The sequence below is a fragment of the Catharus ustulatus genome, chromosome 3 (genome assembly GCF_009819885.2).
Source record: "Catharus ustulatus isolate bCatUst1 chromosome 3, bCatUst1.pri.v2, whole genome shotgun sequence".
NCBI lineage: Eukaryota > Metazoa > Chordata > Aves > Passeriformes > Turdidae > Catharus > Catharus ustulatus.
The window spans coordinates 84,520,594-84,546,689 of NC_046223.1; the positions used below are offsets into that span (position 1 = coordinate 84,520,594).

General features: G+C 36.1%; 1 protein-coding gene across 1 annotated transcript in view; it reads right to left on the minus strand.

The window, feature by feature from the left end:
* Positions 1-2,802: 2,802 nt before the first annotated feature.
* Positions 2,803-26,096, minus strand: part of BCKDHB (branched chain keto acid dehydrogenase E1 subunit beta) — a 118,928-nt gene continuing 95,634 nt past the window's right edge. Inside the window, exons 10-11 of the mRNA XM_033056321.2 lie at positions 8,883-9,035; positions 2,803-4,035 (exon numbers count right to left, since the gene is read on the minus strand). Coding sequence (XP_032912212.1) covers positions 8,895-9,035 — 141 coding nt within the window. The 3' untranslated portion in view covers positions 2,803-4,035; positions 8,883-8,894. The remainder of the gene's footprint in view (positions 4,036-8,882; positions 9,036-26,096) is intronic.

Here is a 26,096-nt window from a genome sequence, read left to right on the forward strand (position 1 = left end):
CAAAGACCATAAAACAATTTCAAAGTAAGTAACATAAAACCAAGGCTAGGGTTGCTTCAGTGTTGCCCTTGAAATATGAAAATAGCCAACTGATTAAATTAATTGGTATTGTTCATCAGGAGGTTCAGTTCTTTCTGTTAGGGGGCTGGGGATGACTAATGTGATATTAAGTATGGATTAGGCCAACGCTGCTTGTAGCAGCTGGACTGAGGGACAGACCATCCCCTCACAGCTTCTTTCACCACTTAGTGCATGGCGTTAGCATCCACATAACATTTCATGTGCTTCCTCTCCACTCTATCCCTTCTGCCAAAAGCATGGCATGAATAATTTCATCTGAAGTTAAGAATCTGATGTCTACCTTTGGGCTGTGATGCCATGGCAGCCACAGCCACTGGGGAATTAGATCCTGCTGCCCACACATTTGGCAATGATGCCCCATATGACCTTGAGCATGGTGAAAGAGGTACCTGGAGTAGCAGGTGTGACCAAGGACTGATGGGAGTGACCATGGACTGAACCTTTCCAGACAAGCAGCTGAGGGCCAGGCAGGACACCTTCAGCACCTAATGTGGCACCGTGCAGAGACAACCAGTCAGTGGAGTCGGTTCAGCCTGCAGAATGAGTCAAGATTACCATAAAGGAACTTAGTACCAGCTCAAGTGCTCTGCTCAGCCATATGCACCTAGATCTGGACACATTTAAGTGGCTTAATCCTGAACTGAATCCTACACAGAGCCAGCCTACAAAATGCAAGGGGACTCATCTTCCATTAACTCACCCTTGCTGGGCAGGGCTTTGCTGAAATCAAACCAGGTCCTGCCCACATGTTACCTTCACATAATCATCAGAAACTTCATGACTGAAAGCAACCAACTCCAGCCAGGTAACAGTTCCAAGGCTGGGGTTTTGCTCTAAATTACCCTCCTTGAGGAACTAACAGCCCAGTGCAACATCACCTAGGAGACAATACTTTCTTTCACGCACAATGTCATGTATCCCACCTTATGTACATACTGAGCAATTTATTTGGAAAATCAAGGAATGCACCAATCTCAGTGCTGGCATTTTATGCAAGCTCACAGAAAAATAGTCAGGCACCAGCTATCCAAAGCTCCAGAAAACAAAGGGTTCCATTTAGATGCCTGAATGCAAGCATCTATGCTATTTGAGATGCTCTGAGGCACCCAAGATACACATCTTGGGTATGTGTTGGCAGATACCACATAGGACTTATGGAAGCAGCACCTGGAGACATGGAGACCATGAAGGATACCCCAGGGTGTCCGAAATGGTATTCCATGCCAAAGCATAAGCACCTGAACCAAGTTCTAAAACTCCTGTTTATACTGAAGTCAGCTGTAGCTCTCCCATAACTAATCAACGTGTATCTTGCAGAGCAGCTAAGCTGAAAAAGAGCTACAAAAGAATTGCATCCTTATTTTGGGTCTGCTGAAATCTGGCAGAGCTTACAGACTGTGTCAGCTTATTTTGTTATGAACATATAATGCTCACTGAACCCCATGAGCTGCTGTGATAACAATCTCTGCCAGCTTGCTGAATGGATTCCTTTCAGTTGCTGCCTCTGAAGTTATGTGGCTAGAACAGAGCTTCTGCAGTACACCGAGAACACCGGGCTTTAGCTATGGGAGCAAGAAAGCTGTCTGGAAAGATTAATGGGCTCAGAATTGATTATCAGACCGTAGGAGCAGGAGGTCATTATGTCAAGGCTCCTGGCTACTGCAGTGAGAATGTACTACTGGCTAATCCTCTTATAAACACATGCACTTCCACGAGGAAGAATACCTCTGATGATTTAAATCCTATTTTTATATAATCAGTGTACTGTTTATTATGGTGAGGTTGTTATGGCACTAAGTCTTAATTGAGCTAGATGACAGAAGAGGATACAAGCTTTCATCTGCAGTTAATAAATGTGGGGTCCCATGAAGACTGTGTAGGTCTATCACAGAATCATAGAATAATTCAGGCTGGAAAAGACCTCTAAGATCATCCCAGACCAACCATTAACCTGGCACAACCAAGTCCACCACTCAACCATACTCCTAATGTCAAAGCTACACATCTTTTAAAAACCTCCAGGGATGATCACTCCCCTGTTTCCCTGGGGCTGTTCCAATACTTGGCAATCCTTCCAGTGAAGATCTCAAGACTCAGCAATAAACTTCGTACTGTACGTATTTCCAGCAATTAGTGTTAAATGAGCATGACTAGATAGATAACTAGTTTTCTGGACTATCATTTTTCCTTTAGGAGTTACTTAGAGTGAAACAATCATTGCCCAGGTTAAATCTGAGAATATTCAATTAAGAGACCCAAGTGGTTAACACCAGAAAATACAACTTGTCTTTGGATTTTAATATTAAGAAACTTAATAAGAAACAGTTATTTTTATGTACCAGCTTACACCTTCCCATCCAGTTTAGCACTGTAACACACACTTAAACAGCCTCCATCCTTGAACACAGGTTATGTGAGTGAATACTGCCATCTAGACAGGCTTTTGGGAGTAGCACCTATTTTGGAAAATTAATCCATCTTTGCCAGGGAAAAATAGTCTATTACCCCAAACAGAGGAGAAAGGAACAATTTTTTATACTATTAAAACTGACACAACACCAGTCACTGAAAACACAAACCTGCCCCTCAACCGGATTGTAGCAGTCCACATTCACAGCAAATATTTTCTACAAGTTTATTAAGAAATATATTATTCTGTATTTCAATACAGGCAACGCGAACTTGAGCTTCGCACTAAATTAGAAATAATTTTTTTCTGTGAAAACCATAAATACAAAGTAGATTTTATTAAGGCTATTAATTACCAAAGTACCTTTTACTAAGGCAGTACTATAATTCCATCTATTTTATATGCTTTGAAATACAGTAACAGTACATTTTTAGGAGACAGTTACTAAAATATCTATTGATGATCTGCAAAGACAGAAATAATTTTTAAAACCATTTTTCTTCATATTATTAAAATAGCTTCAATCCAGGGCAAAGAAAAATAAAGTATGTAATCATCAATCTTATTTCAGACAATAAACAAGTTCTATACATGGCATTTACAGGAAACTTACAAGATTTGACAACAATCTCATTTTGATTGGATACATTAAGAATTAACTTCATTTTCAGTTGTGGGATTCTTTAGGGAATGCACAAACTGTGAACACAGAATCTTACACAAAATGGTAGGACCTGAAAAGATAACAATTTAGCACTTTCCACAGATCCACCGATATTGACTGTGAAGTTATCCTCCCTGGTGTGTTTCAGCTGTCACCTTGAGAATTGTCCTGAGCACCTTTGTGTACAAAGGTATTCTTTCTCTCAGAAAGACCCCCCTGAATAACCACAGAAATGTGATTATCTGGCTACTGGCACCCATCTCCTCAAAGCTCCCACTCCTTCCCCCATTTGGTAAGAAGCACTGCACCACGAGACTGATTTGTGCAGAGAGCAAAGAAGGCAAAAAGAAGAGGAATTGCTTTTTGCACAACTGCTTAGTAGAAGATACATTCCAATTCTAGAAGGAAGGATATTGCAGCAGAGATGACCAATTAAGCCTCTCATTCACAGCAACAAAGCAAAAAAAGCTCTCCTCCCTTCCCTAGAAAAAAGGGACTTCCCTTTGGGTTCTTCCAAAACAACAGCAAAACTAAGAGACAACATGAGCATAATATGTTTTATTGAATAAAATTCTGCTTCTAATATTTACACAGTGAAGTCTAGATGTAACTTAGTGAAGCAGGGCAATGTGCAATTTTCATTCAACATCTGGAATATTTTTAAATACATCTGAAACTACTTACTGTAACAATCACCTGCCCATCACTGATTTCATAATTAAGGAAAATTTGAACTTGCTGAAGAATAGCCAAGATGAACATTCAGGACAGCTGAGTTAAAAGAAAAGTCTGCTATGTAAATTCCAAACCCAAAAGATCTGATTAAAATGTCAAGGGTTTTGAAGGCAGCTTCTGTATTTCCCTGTTGTTCTTCTCCTCTCTGCAGAAAAAGATGACAAAATAAATTACAAATCTGAAGACTGAAACTAATATTTGCACATTAAACAGACAGCACACTCCAGGGTATTCTTATTTCTTAAATTCACAATGCCTTAACTTCAAGGTGCATGAACTAAAACAAATTACTACCAATTACTTACTGATTCTGTATTAAATACTATTTTACATCTTTAAAGCTGCCAGGGTAGACACACAGAAATTAGAAATGCTGCAAATGATACCACTAATTATTGCCATTTACGCAAAAATATTTATCATGAACTACCTTCCCTCCTACTCTAGAATATTAAGCAAAGGTTTTATATTTTTCCTACTAGATATACTATCATTTTACTATTACAGAGAAGAGGGGTCTGGTAAAGAAACGATAGTCAACACCTTTCCTGTTTACAGGGATTTATTTGAACATAATTTCATTATTGACCTTGCATGAATTCTCAGCAATGTCTGAATGCAAGTACAGACTTGCAGCAGCCATACGAACAATCTAACTCATAGCTCTGGTAGAGCGGTGTCTTACATGTGGACTACTCACTTGCTCTAAAGCAAGACTTGATTCACGGGCCACTTGCATTGTTTTTGTCACCCAGCAGGAAAATATTATAAACAGGAATGTTGTGTCCTACTCAAGCTTCTGGAGGTTGTTTATTCTAGTGGGTTACAGTTAGTATTTAAGCAGGCAGTCTAGCCTGCTACATTTGTGATTTATGTTTTGAAAAAAAACTGGTTGTTAGTCTCAGGTTAAAAAGACCTTGCACAGTCTCTGATATCTTATTTATCAAACAGGGAGAGGAAGTACAGTTGTCCCATGCTCAAGCTAGCCTGTATGAAGCCCTGCCAAACAGCCAGGAGTAAGTCCTACCAAGTCCCAGAACAACCAATTTCAAATGCATGCTTAGAAAGAAAAATAAATTAAAACCAACCCCCTAAGATTCCCTAACATCACCTAACCTTTAAGCATCAAGATTAAACTTCTCATAAAATAGTTCTGCAATGAAGTTCAGTGTGAAAACTTTGCATTTTAGAAACTAAATTTGTAATATCACGACTCTCCATGAACCCACACACTCTCATGGACAGACTGTAACCTAGCAAGGAATAGCTTTAAAATTCAGAATTTGACAAGAAAACAAAATTTGCAAATGTGGTAGTAAAATCTGCAAAATATAACAGAAAAGCCCTTAAATACCTGCCATTTCTATGCTACAGTCAGCCCTCAACATATTTGTGAACAAGAGTATATAATAAAATTTGTCATTATTTTCTTCAGTTTCATGGTTATCTTCTGTTTCTTCTTTTAAGGGTTTTGTTCCCTCTTCAAACAAACAGCCAGACATGGTTCCATTTACCCAGGAAATGTATATCCATCCTAATCTCACTGCTTTTTTTATCTTTATCTGTTTTCCAACTACAGAGAGTTATCTGGAACACAGCTGCCTACCTGGAAGCTATTTCTCTCATAGCTAACATAGCTACAAATTTTAATAACTGAGAAGCTGCTGAAAGATAAAGACTTTGTTTTTGCCTGTCTCATTGGTGAGGTATACAGGACACATTAACAAACACTGTCTTTGTGAAGGAAATCCATCTGTACTGACAAACTCAAGATAAGCAACTACCTGTGTATGAGATGCTGTCAACATAGGCTGAACAAAACTAAATGTACGTAAAGATAATAATGCTAACTTCAGAAATTATTAACCACAGCACAGAGCTTATTTTACTCTTCCAGTTCTCTCTCCTCAATCCCACTGGGGGAAAATGAGAGAGGCTATGTGGGGCTGAGTTGCCAGCTGGGCACTCCACCATTTCTGTAGCCCAAAAGCCAACCCTACACCCCTCTTCACCACAGGGAACTCCTAGCTCCCCTGTCTCTCCAACATTAGGACATGAAGGCGTCCAACTCCTCTAACATCTTCTAACACAGAAGGATTGACTGCTCAAATCCACACAACCTGCAAAACCATTTCTTGGAACTACACATGAGATGGTTTGGAACACACAATGTCATCATTCCATCCAATGGCAAGTAACAAAATGTTACCATGAGTACAAAAAGAAGCAAATGTAAAGCAATCCTTCTATTTCTCAGAAACATAAGTGGGCCACCTTTTTGCAATTGCTGTGTCAAGTATGTAAGACCAATGGGTAGCAGACAGAAAAATAAGGGAATACTCCCCTGAAATGTGCCTTACAACAAGGTACATTCATGTTTTTCATAGAAAAACATAGAGAAACTTTGAGCAGTTAATTCTGAAACACTAATATCTAGTCACACCAACCAAAAGATACGGTGCTATGGGCCCCAATGCCTGAATGCTTTGCCAGACAAATCAGAAAGCAGAGTTTTCTGTGTCTTGGCACTGTTTTTCAGACAACCTCTAATAAACCTGCTCCTTGATATGCTAAATCCACATTTTCAGCTGACCAATAACCTCTGCTGATATTTGTGTGTGCAGTCCAGCTCACAAAATAAACATAATTATAAATGCAGATGACTTTTCCATGGTTTAGATCAGGTTTAGTGGAGACTTCCAGTGTTGAAACTGGATTGTGCGCTAATTCGATGCAATGGCAGAACCCATTTTTTCAGCTCGTATCTCCCTCACTTTACCATCCCATAGAGGAGCAGGGGGCTAACTCAGTCTCTGAACCACCAAATGTCCTCAGTTTGTCTCCCTTTTGTTACAGAGGTAACAATATTTGGTCCTTTGGTTTCCTCCAAAGAGTAACAAATCAGAGGCTACCTATCATGACCCAGTTACTCGCCTCAAGGAACAGATACAACCAAGCCATTCTCTTTAGGTAAGAGAATTCCTTGACTTTGTTACAGAGGTGCCAAACAAAAAAAAGGAAGTAAGTCTTTAATGAATTTACTTCAACCCAGATCAAAGACAAGAACAGCTGTTATAAAAAAGAGAGCATTGATTAAATACTCTACAAAAAAGATGACAGGTAAGAAAACAGCTTTAGTTTTAATTCCGAGGAAATGAGGTGCATTAAGAACTGCATCACCAGCCAGGCAAGGGAGGGATTGTCCTGCTCTGCTCTGAGCTGGGGCAGCCTCACCTCCAGTGCTGGGGGCAGCTCTGGGCACCACAATGTGAGACAGACATTGAACTATTAGAGAGTGTCCAAAGGAGGGCACAAAGATGGGGAAGGGCCTTGAGGGGAAGCCGTGTGAGGAGCAGCTGAGGGCACTGGGTCTGTTCAGCCTGGAGGAGACTGAGGGGAGAGCTCAGTGCAGTTACAGCTTCCTTGTGAGGGGAACAGGAGGGGCAGGCAGTGATCTCTTCGCTCTCATGATAAGGCAAGACTCGAGGAAACAGCATGAAGCTGAGTCAGGGAAGGTTTAGGTTAGATATCAGGAAAAAGCGAGTGGTTGGGCATTGGAACAGGCATCTTAGAGAATTGGTCACAGCACCAAACCTGACAGAGTTCAAGAAGCATTTGGACAAAACTCTCAGGCACGTGATAGGATTCTTGGGATGTCTTCCACAGGGCTAGGACCTGGACCCAATGATCCTGATGGCTCCCTTCCAATTCAGCAAACTTTGTGATTCTATGAAATGCTCTGGCATGTCAATAACAAGCAATTTTTGAGGAAAGTAGAACTACATTATTTTTGGAGACATTGCATCACTGGTAGCAATCCCCCGTTTCTCATACAGGCACTCCCCTATCAGCTATTGAGGGAAACAAACAGACTGGAATGCCAGAAGGTCTTCTGAAAGTAACTATGCATATAAAGGAAATTATCATTGTGGTACTGGTAACCTTTTATCCACGGTTCTAAATTTAATTCACAGTTAAATTTAAAGGTAAAACAGACAGAAGATGGCGTCCCTAATATAAAGCCCCTCTTGGCCCTCCTATTTTTGGTGTCAACAGCTAAAAATCCCCTGCCTGCCCATTACAGATTCTGTAGTTTTCTTCTTTCCATTTTCCATGCACAAGATCCATCAAAGACTGTATCTCAAAAACGAGGTTACTTTGTTCAATTAAAGGAAGCACAGAACACATTGTGTTAACACATTTTCTAAACTGTTAAACTCTGGTCGTTAAACACCACAAGTTCTCCCACAGCACAATTCTAAATCGTGGTCAAACACCCCACAGTCAAATGTTACTTAGTACAGTATTATAATGAAAGAAAAGATGTTACAGACTGTGAGTAACAGACACAGATATACTTATTACTTCAAAGTCTTTGTGCTCTGCAAACAGAAATCTTCAAGTATGATCAAATTACATTGAAAACTACAAAGAAAAAAAAATTTTTATAGTAAATATTGAATAAATATTAGTACTTCAACAGAACTGTAAGACACTACAGATGCTTTATGTATTTCCAGTGGTTTGTGTGCATTTACAATACAGAGCCAATATTCAGGGGAAATTGGGTGTTATTTGTACCTTGCAGGATTACAGGCCACCCTGAGGAGTAAAAAGTTATAAAATTTAACACTGTGGTTTGCCTTTGAAGTAACTCTTGAGTATTCTAATAGAGATGAAAATATATTCTCTGCATAAGTATTCCTTTCACCCTTCACTTTTTATTCTTTTCATTCCTCAGGATTCAAGATTTTCAGATTGATTAAGCACTGATTCAGATTTTAAACACTGATTTCAATGGCAGTACTCAAAAATATTCAGATACCTTTAAGACTGAAGGTCCAAAGCCATAAGAGGCAATTGCTATTATAAATAACTAAATAAACTAGTAGTAAATAAACCGAATAAATTAGTAGTAATAGCCCCAAACTCTGCAGTTATCCTGTTAGAACCCTTGCAAGTAACCTAAATAACAAGATGTTTATTGCTCACCTGTACTACTGCTCAGTAGTTAATCATTCTTCTAAGAGCATCATAGCATTTCCATTTGTCTGGGATGTAGAAAGGCTCAAAGATGTGAGGGAAGGGAGTGTCATAGCCACATACTCTTGTAATAGGAGCTTCTAAATTCAAAAAGCATTCTTCCTGTTAACAGAAATACAGAAAAAATGTTAGTGAGGACATTATTTTCAGGAGTCTTGCATCACAAATGGAGGTCAAATGAACTTTGCCAGACTGACAGTCCTGGAAACTCAAAAGCTCTATTTATATCACTGAACAAGTAGTCATAACCAGAACAGTGTTTCCTCTTGCACAAAGGTCCTTATTAGAAAAACAACTTGTATTAATGTTATTTTCATTCTCTACATGTGTGCTGCATTAAATCATAGGCAGGTTATATTTAGTACATCTGCTATACATCCAGACAACTACTGCCAAGGAACAAATATTTTAGGAACAAAGGAGTAAGAGTCTCTTTCCTGTGCCACTTTTAAACATACAGAAAAATTGTATCATCTAAGAGTGCATACTACCTGTTGGATAAAGCAGCATCATATTCAAACTTCTCTGAACTCTTAGATTATTAAAGCTCTGTCTAAGCATTAAGTAGTTATTAAAATGAAGTGGATTTGCATATCTGCAACCTTTGAGTCAAATCCATGCTCTACTCAACCCCCTACAATTTGTGTTCTACTTGGAGATAAGATTTGATAATGACTGTAAGAGTTTTATTACTTGACCTAGAACAGCACAAAGCATTACCAATACCACATTCATTTGAAAGTAACCTGCAAACATGTAACATTATCATCCCTAAAAACCAAATAAATAGTGGAGTTTCCATCTTCTTACTCTCAAGTACCAGAATGGTACACAAAAATGGATCACAAAAATCTGCGAGAAATAGATGTAGAAATAACTTAGCCAGATCAAACTGATCTTGATGCTAATTATCAGCTCCCTTTCTCCCCATATCTTTAGTACAGGTATTTGTTTTACAAGGCAGACAAATGAAGTGATAAAACATGTCTCCTCCTGGTCTTTCCTTTAAGGAGTGCAGCAACTGAGAAATCCTGGCCAACTTCCCTTGTGCTTGGCTCAGCAAAGTGGAAGATGAAGTATTATCTACCGGTCCTTTTCTGCCAGACCCACAAAGAAAACAGTTAAAAAGCTTTGCTTTTCTACAAACAAGTACTAAGTATTTTCTCAGGTTGATGAACTGATTTGAATGCACACTGCCTTGCAGTCCACGGCAGCCTGACTTTAATTACTGTGCTTTGTATACATGGCAATATTTGGCAGTATAGAAGGTACTGGAAACACACTGAGATCACAACCTTTCACCCCAGCATTGTGAAGTGGGTTTTTCTGGACAACGAACCAAAGTAAAAAGTCCAAGAAGTTGCATGATTGCACGCAGTATCAATGATGTTTAATAGTGCATTAATTCACCCAGAAAACTTCATAGTCTGAGTAGGTCTGAGATAAAATATATATGAAAACAATATAAAAACTTCTGAGCTCCATTTCCAGGCACTCTTTTCTTTGTAAAGCAAAAAATACACATTAGTACAAAATCCTGGGAAGTAGAGTGTAATAAATCCTTTATCTGCCCACAAGGTAGATCACGATGTTCTACTCTGACCTGTTGGCAAAGGTAATTTTGATACTAAAAAGACCTTGATTCCCATGTTGTAACTGACCAATAAGACAAGGCAATGGTTTTTGGACCATCCCAAAACTGACTGTCCAATCCATCTGTCAGTTGCATTACACCAAAATATGCAAGTATATTCTAGACCCACAGCTCCCAGTACTGCAGTGTGCTGTTTTCAAGTACCCAACACAGACTACTATCTAGAAGACAGACTGTTAAACAAACTGATCACTTTCTAGGAAAGATGTTAGAAAAAAATTTAAAGTTAAATGGTTTTGGAAGTAAAGTAGTAGGACTGGGATTTCTGATTCAGTGTAAAATGTTTACTTTTGAAAACCTGTATGAAAAAGTCATATTCTATTAGCAGGATATCCATAATGACCAAAATTAAATTAAAGTAAAAATTATTATTTTGTTAGGAAAAATAAGTGTTTACAAGAGCAACAGCTATAGTTATTACTTCAATATATCTAAATTTTTCTTAATGTAAAAAATCCAACACAACATCAAATCTTGCTCTGTTTCCTAACTGCAGAGGCAAAATTCTGGCCCAAGTTATTCAATATGACCTTTGCCAATTTTCCTTCATTTGCTTGATTTTCACTCAAAGTTTTGTGGAAAATACATTATTATATTAGACTATAAAAGCATATAATTGGTCACATAATTCTATTTCAATATTTGATGGCTAATACACACTTACTAAGTCTTCAAAACAATTTAAGAGTACAGGTCTCAGTAAAAATCTGTTCTTGAAATTCACAGCAACCAGTCAACCACAACACACACAATACTTTAAAACAATCACATGCCTTGATTTTTACAACAGGCGCTAAAACCAAGGACTTGCTGGATGTTGCATAATTGTATGTGAAATTGATCCTCCAGTATGTTGTACATACTATCAATCTATTTCCCCAGATTACAATACCCTAATATGCTAATATAGAAAACTTTATCCAAGTTTATTTTAGCTTTATTTAAAAGTACACTTTTATCAGAAATTCAGGTACTCATTGCTAAACAAGGGGTTCTGAGTTAAAAACTCTGCAGTCATTTACAGAGACATGCAGTTGGACAAAATCAATAAAATAAAAAAATAAAAAACAAGTCTCCATTATTGGGCTTTACTGAAAGAAATCATTACTCATCCATTTGCAATGTATGGAAAAATACAGCAATCTCATCCGCCGTTTGGAGGAAGTGCTTTCAAGCATCTGGTAAAAAGAAGATAGTTAAAGGATTTTTACTTTGCTCCAGCCTGTCCTTCCTCTAAAGGGAATCTCTACAATTCCACAGTCATAGTAAACAGACCTTCACATGCAAACACTTTAGTAAGTAAGTACTGGTGAATGAGACTATTTAATGCACAGCTGGAATATCAGACGGATTCAAACTCAGTCTTTTCCCCTATCAGTCTCAATTTCTTTTTTTCCATATTTTTTGATCTACTTCATTTTTCCTCTCTAGCTGGCATGGATTTTTTTTTATTTTTCATTTCTACTTGTGTGTAGAATAGTTCCTAAGTGAAAAAGCTTTCCCTTAAAAATAAATTATTTCTGCAACATTTTATGTCCTTGGGGTCTCTCCCTTACGATTCTTATTTTGCAACACTACAAGTACCCCAAAAAATTAACAGCTACTAGAATGTCAGATGGCTACTACATGAGACCACTGATTTTACAACTCTTTTTTCCATACCGGAATTTACTTCCTGAAGGGTGATAAACAAGAAGTTTATATTAAAGGTTAATGAAGAGTTGGATAGAACTCTTGATATTTATTTTCATATTATAGCTACTATATCAAAAAGAAGGTTAAACATAAAGTCCATTACACAAGGCAAACCGTAGGAACATTCTTCACGCAAGAGTACTCATTTTTTGGCTGACAATAATGAAAATATTTAGACTCAGGAATTCATGTGACAGGTTGCAAAGCTTTAATTAAATTGTGGTCAGTTCTGTCAATTAGAATTCTGAATTTTGCCATCTCATCTACGGATTATAAAATTTTAAAAACCACATATTTAATTGAAGAACTTTTCAGAGGAAAAGCTTATTGCATCAGAGTTTCACTTTCTCTTCTGGATTTTTATTCAGATTTATTTATGCTGTTGCCAAAAATGAAAGCGTGGGGCTTAAACAGTTAAGAAAATTGATTTCAGATCACTTTGTTGGTGACTGTTATATCTATGCTATCTATTAGTTCCACATATGGATTTTCAACTGTAAATTACTATTGTAAAAATAAGATGAAACCTACTATAGGTTAATAATGAACATGAAACCTCAAATACAATAAAATCTATCTTTTAACTCATACCTTAGATTTTCAAAAGAAGCTTTCCAAAGACATTGTCAATCAAGCCCCATTTTGTAAAATGTGTATTTCATGCAATAAAGCTGTCACTAAATAAAGATCACATGTTTTTCTCTTTGGTTTCTGCTTTAAAATGTCTTATTTTAAAAATCTACTTTCTATAAAAGTCAAGCATCTCTAGTTTTCATGTATCTCAGTTGTAGTACAGTATTTTCCATTACAGCTGCAGGCACCAAATGCTACACATTTTAAACATAATTTGCTTTGACAACATATATGTGTCACATTCCTATGAACAGTCACTTCTCCGAGTTACATAAGTACTATGCAATGCACTTACAAGATATTTTCAAGTTGAGATATGTGCAGAGAGAAAGATCTATACATTCTTTCTTTAGAAGAACTTTTTTTTCCAATAGCTTAGCCATTTTTGTCTTAAAATATCTTTATAAATCTTTGCCTGATAGTTAGAACAGTGACAAAATTTTTCCTGAGAGCTCTGCAGATGTATGTTGTAAACTTTTAACTTCTATCAAAAATTTTTCTCTTTTTCAAATCACTTTAAGACTATAGATTTATAACTTAGATTAATAATGATCCATTTTATTTGTTACCAATTCTTTTAATTTATGTAATTAATATCTTGTCAAATACAGAAAAATAGTTGCTAAAATTATTTATTTTGTGATTGCCAAAAGAGATCATATTTTTACTTACACAATACTTCAGTAATTATAAAAGAAAGAAAAATTTAGGGGAGAAAAAGTCTGTTCTGTGTAATTAATTGCCTTGTTACCATTAAAAAGCAATTAACTCTAAATATTGTCTTTACAGTAATAAATCACATAAAACAGTATTTATAGAATAATTCAAATTTATTCTATAAAAGATAAAGTATTGTAACATAAAATGAACAATTCATACACAGGCTTGAAGACTGCCTTTGAATTTTATTTCAGCCAGTTTCAAAAATGAATAGAATAATCTTTAATAACCCAATACACAATTGGTATGGTCTGTAAAATTTTCCTTATCAAGTTAACAACAGAACCACTCCAACAAACATTTACAGCAAGAGCATTAACTTGAAACCAAAAAACCCAGAACTTTCTTATTATAACAGAACAAATAATTATATTTTCAACAAGGAGGAAAATTTTTTTAAAGTTATTTTTATTGCTTCACAACCTATCCTATGTTTTATGCAAAAAAGCAAAGACTTTGTATGAAAATATTATACCATTTAAATTGACTCTGTAGAATCTAGGACTAGAAATGAAATATATTCAATTCAGACAGGAATTCAGTTCTTCCTAGTAAATGTATAATTTGCATTGTTTGGGGCATGAGGTGCAGCAGCCAGCACAATTCTTCTCCACAAAATAAATGGCACAAGACAGGTACACTCAAGAGGATGTGGAATAACTTCCAGGTTATGGAATATGCTGCTTTAAGTGAACCCTAAGAATGTCTTTTGGCAAGTCAGGTTTTTGATAATTAATTGCAATCCACTAGATGATCACTTCCCACCTTTTTGCTACAAATACTAGAAATACTATTTTTTCCTAGGCAATTATGTTAGATATGCAGAATATGACAAAATTATTCAAATAGAAGTTCTTCCTCTGTATAGCAGCAATCCACCTTACACCAAAGTCACTACAAATTATGTTATTCTATAGGATATTCCAAGTTTCTTGTGCATTTTCTTATGTGGCAATTACAAATATTTGCACCGGGACCCACATATTTTCTAAAAGCATGCCCAAAGCCCCAGAGCTAGAAAGATTTGCCAGGCCCATGAGTATCTGAACATTGCTTTATTTGGCTACTTGGCAATACTGACTGATCTGTTCAGTAAACGATCCTGCAAACTGCAACACGTACAATAACATGGCTGAATAATCCCAGGGAAATCAACAGAGCTAAAGTGCCTGCATAAAATTATTCTTACGTGAAGATGTTTGCAGATCACAGGTCATTTTTCTGCATGAATGAGCAGTTGTTCTGCACAACAAACATTTGTTAAGCTTTTCGGTAAAGATTAACCTACTTCTAATTACTTCCTACCTTTTAATAACAAAGTTAGAAATATACTACCAATATAATCAACTTTATACTTTTCAATCATCATTTATCACCTACCATTCTAATTACTTATTTAAGTATTTTGTAAAAACATCTTCTGGTTAAGCTCAGTATGCCAAAAGTGACTGGAAGGATTTGCTGCTAAGAGTTTTCATAGTCAGTGAGTGGAATTTTTATTTTTACAGCTGTTGAGGCAGCTGAGAGATTCTTGCAAAGACAGCCTTGTCAGTCTGCGTATCTGGCACAGTGAAATTCTCATAGAAGTACTTCACTCAACACACACTAATGAACTTCAAAGGAAATGCAATTTCAGCTGCTGTTACTAAACAATTTAAACCAGCACATTTCCCTTTTTATATTGAAGCATTTGCATTTTGGGACAGCTAGTGAGAATGATGCTGTCACTGTGACTCACCAAATCCTTCCTCAGGGCAAATCCACAGCTTGGCCAGGCAGCCAGGGAGACACAAGTACAAAGGAACCATCACGTCCTCCCATGAAAAGGTGAGGACTTACCTAATATCTTTCCAGAATTTTTTCATATGATCACCTTTGCAAAACAGGCTCAGAGTAGAGGCAATTATTAAATCACTTGATACAAAGATATAAGGAATTTCACAGTTTGTTATTTTAACCAAGCCCTCATTTTACATATAAATTTAATTTATCAGATGCTGCTTGATGGTTCAAGCCCTCAGGTAGAAACTTCTAGTGAAAAGATTCAAGTGAATAATAAATACTCTCTCATTTAAAGGCAAAATTAACAGTTCAATCTGACTGTTAAGAATAGAGATGTAATTTTTATTCCACAGAAAAAGTGCAAAAAGCTTAAGAAAAATGTAATGAGGTTTTAATAGAAAGGTTTATACAAAAAAGTACTCAGAAACACTGAATTAATTATATTGAAGACTGAGCTTTTGGGTATGGGCTAACCTAAAACACATGAAATAGTATTTTACCAAATAATTATTTTACCAAATTTCTTACAGTAATTAGTTTTTCTTCTTTCCTAGAGAGATGAAAATTTTTTTTTAGGTTTGACTTCATTTCCTAAATTACTATTCAAACAGGTTACATTGATATTCCAGTGTAACAAAAAATTGCCAACAAAACAAGCAAAAACAAGACCCCTAAGAAAATAAGAAATTAATACTTCATTAATTTTTGCAGTTATAAATAGTCGATGCAACTCTGTTACAAAAGACCAAGAAATGGGCTGCAAATGAAACATTTTATTTTAAAATGTTTAATAAGACCATAAACAGTTAGCATGAAATCTCTTAATTTAAAAACTGGTCCAAAAATGAAGACAAAGAATAACATATTTCAGAGGCTATGAAATTTGAGTTTCCTTTATGCCAGAACAAACAGTTCAAAATTATTGCCCTGATTTTGAAGAGCTGATGAAATGCATGTATAAAAATAAATGTGTGGGACTTGTGACATATTCAGCAGTATTACACACACAGAAACACGGATAACAGAACTAATTATTTTTACACAAGAGAGAAACATAACAGTAGTTGTCAACTATATATTTTAAGGGTCTCACAGAAGTTTTCATTGGATTAAGCCCAAGGATTTAACTTGGTCTATGTTTTAGAACTGATTATTTAAATAAATTTCATACTTAAAATGGTTATGTGAACTTTACTTTTATACCAAATAATTTACACAATTTTAATTTCCACTCCACTAATGAACCTATTGCTTTTAAGTCAAAACTATAAATCTTTTATATAACCTAATCTATAACTTCCACCAATGCTATCAATTGTACAGTGAGGCTTCTTAATGAAGAAACAAAGTAAAATACCTACACAGCTGCCTTAGCTACTGTAAAGCACCTCTTCTAATTTTCTACTTTTCTGTTTCAGTTAGAACTCAACATAAAATTGCCATGAACAAAATGTAAAAAATAAGCTATTGCTAATACTGCAAAAGGAAAATTGCAATACAGTTCAAACTGAGATTTTCTTTTCCCCCTTTGTGTCTGCTAAACAGTAAAAAAAAAAATTCTCTCATGTAAACAATGAGAGAAATTCTCAGTTTATTCACTAACTAACATTTTTGTAGAACTCAATCCATCATGAGGATTGAGTCCATCATCCATCTACTGCACTAGATGTCTCTAACAAATGGTATTCGATAGCAAAATACATAAAATCAGAATATCATAAATATAAAACAGAACTATAGTACAAATGGACATTAATTTACTATTTACATGGTCTGATTTTATTAAGTTAAGTATTAAACAGCAACCCTACTTTACATCTGCCCTGAAAAAAAACTCAAAAAAATACCAATATTATACTAATGCAGGATTGTTTGAGAATTGGTACTCCCTATGTCAGATTATATTTTCAATTTTCAACACAACTGTTGAAGTACATTGGGCTTCTGGTTTCATCCAGTATCCAGTAATTTTACAGGAGCATAAACTCTAGCCTTCTGTAATCACAGAGATTGTGATACATGACATACAACAAGAAGCATAAAGGGAGAACCCCAAATGCAGAATCCTGTGAAAGTCTGAGCTTTTATTTCCTTTGCTAGTGACCAAACTCACCCCTGTTTGAGTCAGGTTTCCCGTCACCTAAAGCCGCTACTGATATCAGAAGTCGGGGATTAGGTGCACTTACACTGATGAGCTCTCCTCACTGGGCAACCACAAAACCAAAGCACATTTTTAAACAACAGTTACCCAGTCATGGAAATTTCTGTGCCCAGCAGCCCATATGTCTGATTTCCTCTCAACAAATGAGACCACCAGGCCATGCACAGCTGAAGATGGGGTTTTTACCCCAAACTTCTGACAAAGTGTAAGGATACAAAACTTGGCAAGGTCTCAGAACTGAAGTCCTGTCTCTGCCATCACAGAAGGCCACAGTTTCTATCACAAATTGATCATATTTGACTGCATTGTGCTCTGTTGTGGTGATAATACTGTAATGTGGTTATTGGCTTTTTTAATCCACACTCCTTCTGTATGACAGGTCATCTTGAAACTCTTTTTCTAATTTCAAGCTATTCATTTCAGATTCATTCATATATCATTTCCCCCCAGTATTACTTTAGCAAACACTTTTCTGCTGGTCACCTTTGTTTATTTTTTCAGTAAATTTATAAACAGGCTTTACATTACTTTAGTCTTCCTTTTGATAGAGGCAAGAAGGCAGGCACAGTTAAGCTATTTTCATAGAGCAGGCTCTCCACAGATTCTGATGACCCTAACAACTCCTCACTCACATCATCTGGTTTCAATACTTTATTTAAAAAAAAAAACAGTTCACCATACCACCGTCTTCTACAACAAAGTAAGTCTTTGTTATTTCTACCATAAGGCCTCTCCAAACACACTTGTCTTTTTATGCAACTGCAGGATACACAACTGAGCTGAAGGTAACTGATACACCAGCTCTTCCTCTTTCACCCAACTAATCACCTCTAAACTTATGCTAAAAAATAGTTAGTAGTTCCTAGTCATATAGAAACTCTGTTTCTGTGACCCTCAATACCAGCCAGGTTCATTATAGGATTCTAATTTTTACTATATCAATAATAGACTGACTTTGTGACTTAAAAATTCTGGGGTTTGTAACTAAGAAACTACAAGAGTGTTAAGATCTAACCAAGTGTTCAAAAATGCTACTCTTTACAACTTGTTAATATTTTTGAGAGCCCGCCATACTACAATCCCCATATGATATACCTTGCAGTTCTTGTACTGACAAGATTTTCGTAAGGTCAGGATCTAATCTGTCAGGTTACTCTGGCACAATCTACACTAACTGCATAAAGCCCAGCAAATTCACTGACAAATTAATTTTGGAAACATCAGACTGACAACATTTTTATCAGAACACAACAACAGAAGAAAATTAGTACTTCACGCTTTTAGAAGGGAATTATTAGCTGTCAAGAGTGAAAAACAGTATTCAGAAAAATCCAGCCAGTATAGAGGTTATTATGGAGCATTTATCATTGTATTTGGTGAGATTTTTCACTTGTCAGATGGTAGGAATACAGTCAACCAATCCTGCCAACAACTCTAAGAATGAAACATGCAAACACTGCTGATAGGGGTTTAGATTGCTAAAGATCCAGTGTATTTGACATTATACTTTTTCTTGATTATGACAAGAAACGTTTTCAAATGCCTTCTTTCATAGCTGACCTTTTTAAAAATCATGAAATAAAGTACACACATAACGTTATTTTCCTAGTTTGCTTCTGCTATGAATTCACGGATACTCCAGAAATTATGGGGTTTGTTGGCTTCATAGTTTCCTATCCACTGCAAAATCAGTATTACTTTGAATGTTCCACAAAAACAGAGGTTTAAGCATCTTTCTCTGAACAGTATATAATTTTTCAAGGCATTTCTACTTATTTTAGTGATGACCACAAATTATATAGAGAAAGAAAAGTTTAGCTTGTAGTGGTTAATAAACAGCTTCAGCCTAGAAGACCCAGGGACCAAACAGATCAAGGGCTGAGATTTGCTGTAGCACAGTGACCACAGTGCGCTGAAATTTAAGTTGCTGCTTTGCAGTTTTCTTATTGAGTAAAATGGTTTTCTTTATCCAAACACCTTTTGAAAGTTTTCTTAATTATTTGATAAAAGTTTTCTAAATTACTACAGTTGTTTTCAAGACTTCTTTCTTTCTGATTTCCCCTCATACAAAGAACCACTTAGGGAAAGACAGACAGTTGTGGGTAATTCATTAGCTTGTTACCATTAAAAGACAAGCAAAGCTATTTATGTCCTTGAAAGGGAGACAATTTTAGAAGACAATCAAAAGAATTTCTAGTTCTCAGGCACTGCTAAAAAGTTTCAAATCTCTCCATAGGGATATTTACTCTAAAATGAAATGTATCATCCTTTGAAGATATTAATCCTTATTGAATATAAGGGAGGCATGTAGTGCATAGATTAGAGATGCAACTTCTAGATCAATCCCAGCAGAGATGAGTCAAATGTTCACAATTTAATGGAATTACTGCAGAAGGTAGACCACTAAAAAATCTGTAGTAACCAGTAAGAGTGTCCATCAATAGCAGTGAAAGAGACAACGATACTTGAAAAATCGATCCATATTTCCCTCTCTTTTAAGTCCTGATCCACTGCCAGAGGTAGTAAAATCTTTATGGATCTAAAATACAGGACAACATATATTGTCAGTACACAGATAGTGAAAGGTCTTGAGATCTTTCAAGTTTCTCAACTACCTGGAATTCAAGTAGGTATAACATCCAGTTTTACAGGTGAATGAAACTGTAGGTAATCAAACATATAAAAGGAAAACAAACTGCCATTCATTCATTAGGTGACTTCTGAAGTTGCTCCTGTAATTTGGGTAGACCCACTGGCTTCTTGAAACTTCTAAATCCACACATAATGTTATATATAGTATTCAGAACTGCATGTTTCCCTCCAGTAGCTCAAAACTCCATATGAAAATTGGGTAATTTCAGATCTTCCTACTCAAAGTTGAATAAGAATTTCTGTCCTTAAAGAACAGTAAATATTTCTTCATGCCTTGTGCAAAGATGGTAAAATCTGCATTTATTCACATAATCCCATCAAACTTACTTACAAATGAAATCTTTTTCTTAGTATTCTGAATATAGACAATGATTAAATACACAATAATTAGAGGATTATGCCTCAGAGGAAAGTAGATTTCTCAATTTTAGTTTAACCAAGTAGGATTCCTCTCTAAGAAAAGTTGCTAAAATTGTCTTGGTAATGCAATGTTGATGATGTAATTTGATTTTTGAATAACAGTGACTTACTTTCTCTGTATTACTTACCAAGTTCCTTACAGATCTGAAACATTTTCAATACATTCTCAAGATAAACTGCTTACCTGAGGCATTCTGAATAAATGTGAACAATTTTCTAACTCAACACATAGCAATACATGGTCTTACAATACATGGTATTTCAGAGACATTTTGTCTTCTTTCACTTCTGCTCTTTAGGACTGAATAGAGCGTAAGCCAATATATTTATTAGCTTATAATCACATTAATTCCATCAATATCAATACATATTGCGACTGACTCAGACATATGCACATGCAGACTTGAACTTAACACCTACAATACACAAAATGTGTATTGTCACACCTACGATACACGATATTCAATGCTGGGTTTTTACACTCAGTATTTCTTACTCTCAGTCAAACAGCATTCTTAATATAAGGTGGTGGCCAGGCCAGCAAGGATCTGATGTTTGGAACCTAATCCCCAAGTAAGGTATCTGAAGCTATTCTGCAACAAGCAAATAAAAAATAAACAAACCAACAACAGTCTAATTTTTTAAGTACTCCCATTAATAATAAATAACCACAGAAAGGGGTAAAATTGGAAAGCGGAGCATTCTCTTTGTGGCACCTCGAAAGTCACAGTGCTACTGAACAGCAAAGGGAGCTCAAGTAGGGCACTTCTGCCCATGGCCAGGTGCTCATCTCAGGGATGGCAGCTCCTCATCCTCCCTGCTCCTCACATAAGCATTTTATCCAATGGACATAAACACAAAACAGAAAACAGTCCAGGGAAGAAGCTCAAACTTTCAACCAAGAACACTAAGTTTGTCAGAAATTCAACCTGGAAAGACAGAATTAGGATTGCCTTAAAAACCTGCAGCTAAAACTGGCAGAAAGATTTGACATTGGTATTTTCTGACAGAACAGTATTTTGCGAAGAAGATCATGGTCAGTCTTAAAATAGAGTCACTTTAGTGTTTTGGGTTTTTTTTGCTAAAGAATAGAAGTGTTGCATGTAATTAGCTTCAGTGCTTGATTGAAATAATAGATTGGCAGGGACTAAATATTAGCAGCCCCAGTGGAACTGGTTATTCCTCTTCTAGGTCCTCAGCAACTTTCATTCGTCTTTTTCTCCTACCATTAATGTCTTGAATCTAACCATGACTTACAGATGTTTTCAAATGTAAGAGTCTGAACATCTTTTACAGCTCATCTTGAAGAAAAATATTGAAACTATGTTAGGCAAAGGGACAGATACATCATATTTCTCCTTGAATATTTCATAAATGAATTGCAATGCTTGTTTCTCTGGAATAACACCAGTCAATGCTAGCCACCCAAGGGGCCTTCCAGGATTTAATTACTGAAACTTGGGCCTGCTGATAACTTTTTTTTCTGTGGCAACACTGAACAGTATAAGTTTGACTGTATTTAGAGAAGCAGCCAATCCTAAAATACATCCATCTCAGCTGTCCAACAAAAGCATGGAGCTTTCACATTATAATGCAGGATTTAAGGAGTGGGGTTTTCTGCCTTTTTTTTCCCCTTTCAAGTTTTTGCAGGAACACCACGTGAGTTGTCTTTGGCCTCATCAACTATTTCTAGTATGCTTTTTAAATATCACTGTTACCAGTATTTCTGCCTCCCTGATGGAACATCTTAGGTCTGAGGTTTCATGATTCAGAGAAATTGTCTCATAAAAATTGAATGTTAAAACAATTCATTTACACATATGTTTATACTGGTCCAAAGATTTTGTACACTGAGATCAAACTTGTGTTTCAACTTCAGCTAACAGACTATTTGCATACAGTAAATTGTTTTAAATTAAGATGACTGCATTTTAAAGTTTGTGCATTTTATAATTATATTATACTCTAATGTATATTGCAATGAATTAATTACATTATTAAAATGACAAATGTAGCCCCTTTAAGTTTCTACTGTATTACTTAAACATGGCTTTGGTTATAAAACCTAGGAACAGTTTTAGAAAGAATAATTCTTCCTTCAGTCATACATTATATAAAAGAGTTAAAGTGTAAAAAATTAACTGGACAGAGTTCCATATATCATAAAATAACTATTATAATATTTTTAAGGTATGGAAAACTAATTTTTAAAATTTACAGTGTATCAATCAGTGTTTTTTTAAAATCAAAAGTTACGGGTTTTTTTCTGAAAGGCAATTACTAATATGGTCAACATTCTTCTGATCTTTACAATTAAATTTAATATCTTTTTTTAATTAATAAATTATAAACATATCAATTTAGTACCGAAAGGACATATTTAAAATAACAGTTCCGTCTTTAAGTTCTGAATGCATGCTCTGTAAGTCACTGTTAAATGTCATGCTATGAAACAGGCATGAGAATGGCTTTCAGATTTTAAAGCTGCAGTGTTACAACAAACCGGAGTACATGGAAGCAAATAACTCAGATTGCAACCATCTTATGCTGTGTTTATAGAAAATTACATTTAAAAAAATACTTATTTAAATTTGTGATAATTTGCAAATTAATTTGCAAATACTTGGGGTATGCAGAAAGATAATTAGAGGAAATCTCTTATTTTGTAGTATCAAAGTATGCAAAGAAATATACTGTATTACTGAAGTAAAAACAAACCCATACATTTTCTTTGGAATATATTTCGTAATTGTTACTAATATTTATATAGATAAGCACACTAAATTCTTTCATTATTACTTCCACTAATCACCATTCTGAATTCTTTCTACAATGTAAACAAAATGACTGGCTCAGAATTGTCAAAAAAAAAAACAACAAAGTTGCATAGACATTAACGGTTCCAGCCCTGTGAGTTGTGAAATGCTTTCCCATGTTTACTTAAAACTCAGATTTCAGTCAGAGTTGACAGTAATAAATATTACAAAGGGTTAGGTTTGAATTTTTTGTGAAAGAAACAGCACAAAAGATGCTAAGGCACTAAACTCTTACTTATTTTACTGCTCGAACATTTTACAGCCCACTAAACTGCAGACTAAAAGCAGGAAAAATTTCATTTTTAAAACAATTCCTCTGCTTAGTTTTTGTGCCCTCAGGCAAGGACTCCAGTTCAGCTCCCTGGGTATTTTGGCTATATAGGAAGACAGGCACCCATGCCATTGAATATTCACATTTCTGCAGTATCTGGTCATAAACTGTAAGAGCTAGAACAACTGATTTTGCTTTGCACTTATCGTAATTGAGTTCATTTGAAGACACTGACCAGCTCTGCTTTAATCACTGCTCTGGAAGTGGGCCCTGAGAAAAGCCATCTGTTCCACTCAATAAAATCAATTCTGTGGGCCCTCTTCCACTTTTATTCCTGAACTGAAGTGCCAAACACCTGCAAATTCTCCAGGCAACTTCCAGATCCAAAACTTCCACTTCTCTTAGGACACATTTCAAGACGTAAGTGCACCACTGCAGTGGCTGGCAAAGCTCCTTAGGGTGGAGCCCCCACAGTTAAGGGGCATCTCCAGGGGGGACAGAGTCCTCCCCTCTGCTGAGCAGGCAGGGATGGCATAAAGATCACCCTCCAACCTTCGGCAGTACAAGTCAGTCTCCCAAGTCACAAAGCAAACACTGAATACCCACATTTGGAAGGTTTAAGACACCTAAAAGCAGGTTTTGTTACTCAGAAGCCACTGAATAAATCTTACTGTAATACCCAGAGGAAAAAGGCAGCAACCACAGCTGAGTATTACCTGAAAGAACTTCAAGATGCATTTGGACAGTAAAACATTTTAAATTGTTTTGTCAACAAAATGTCTGAAATCACTCCAAGAGAGTGGGTAATTTCTATCCTCAACCGGTTATTTTAGAGCCAGTATCTGGTTTAAGCCAGTTGCCCAAAACTTCCTCAGAGTCTGAGGAGGAGAGGCCCCCCAGGGGGCACAGCAGACCCCGGGCACTCCGTGCAACCGAGACTTCTGCTTTGGGACTGCAGAGGGAGCTTATGGCACCAGAACTTCCCAGTCCCTTCACTCATTCCGGCCCAGGCAAATGTCCAGTCAAGCAACAATTAAATCAAAAATTAAATTGCCTTTATAGAGTTACCATCACTAAATTTAATGTATCTGAGCCATAAAGAACATATAAAATTGCACATAGAGTACACAATTACCAGGAGCCCTGGTCATCCTGATGGTCACCTACATAGTGAGGTGAACCTTTATTTTTCATACAGTGCAATAAATCATGCTGGTAGATGACACCATAGAGCATGTTTAAATCAAGAGAGCCACTGAGGAATACCTAAAAACTATTCAGTCAAAGAACTGCAAAGAACCACCACTAAAATCTACCATGTGCCAAAAAAGCCACAGGGTTAAAACGAAAGTATAAAAAACTCTGTGGAGGGGAAATGCTCAACAGCTTGTAACATTACAACACACTTGCCTATCAGCATGGTTATCTGCTTATCTGATATATTTGACATACCTGATATATTTGTCTTATATCAAAGATCAAATGTTTTCTCTGGCTCCAGGCCTTCACCACTTTATGGCATTGCTCAGAGCCTAGATGAAATAAGTGCATCTATCTGGGATTGACTCTGGCCTCCCTCAGTATAAAACATAAATAGCCACATTCTGCAGCTAAAAACCCTAATTTTGAACTCTCTTGCTATAAATGCTAAGCATTTCTGAGATGAGAAAGATTTTCTCTTCTTAATACTCAAGGGTGAAGACTTGCAGGAGAAAAATGAGTAACGGGTCACTCACCATTTCCCAGCTTCAGAAACAAAACCACCAGCGGTTCCAATCGGATCAAACACTTTGCTGTGCTAAGCCTGAATCAGCTTTTCCAACCAACTGAGTAGTTAGAGGTTACAGCACATGATAAAATCAAAACACCAACAGCATTTCAGAGCAAATTATTGCAAACATCAGATTTTTCAAAAATTCATATGTAGGAGGTCTTTTTTAAGTCTTCTGAATAGTAAAATTGCTCACTAGTAAAATCTGGCACCCACATAGCAATGTGGATCTTATGAACCTGAGCAAAAAACCTAAGAACAGCCTTTAACGTTTCAATTAAGTGTGTTTTATTCTTAATCTTATTCTCATTCTCTAGAAACTGTGATCTCAATGAAGAAAAAAACACTGAAAGTTCAGAAAAGTGTCAACATAATTACAACCATATGTAACAAATCGCTTGAACAAAATATTTGTGGAAAAACCTGAGTGACATGGAAGAATATCTTTCAACAACAGAATATATTTCCCTGATATAATCCTCTAGCATTTTAAAATACAATTTTGAATATTTTAAAGTATGCAATCCTCTCAGACTGCACAATTACTAAAGATAGTAAGTCAAGAGTAATGCCAGTTTTATATCAGAG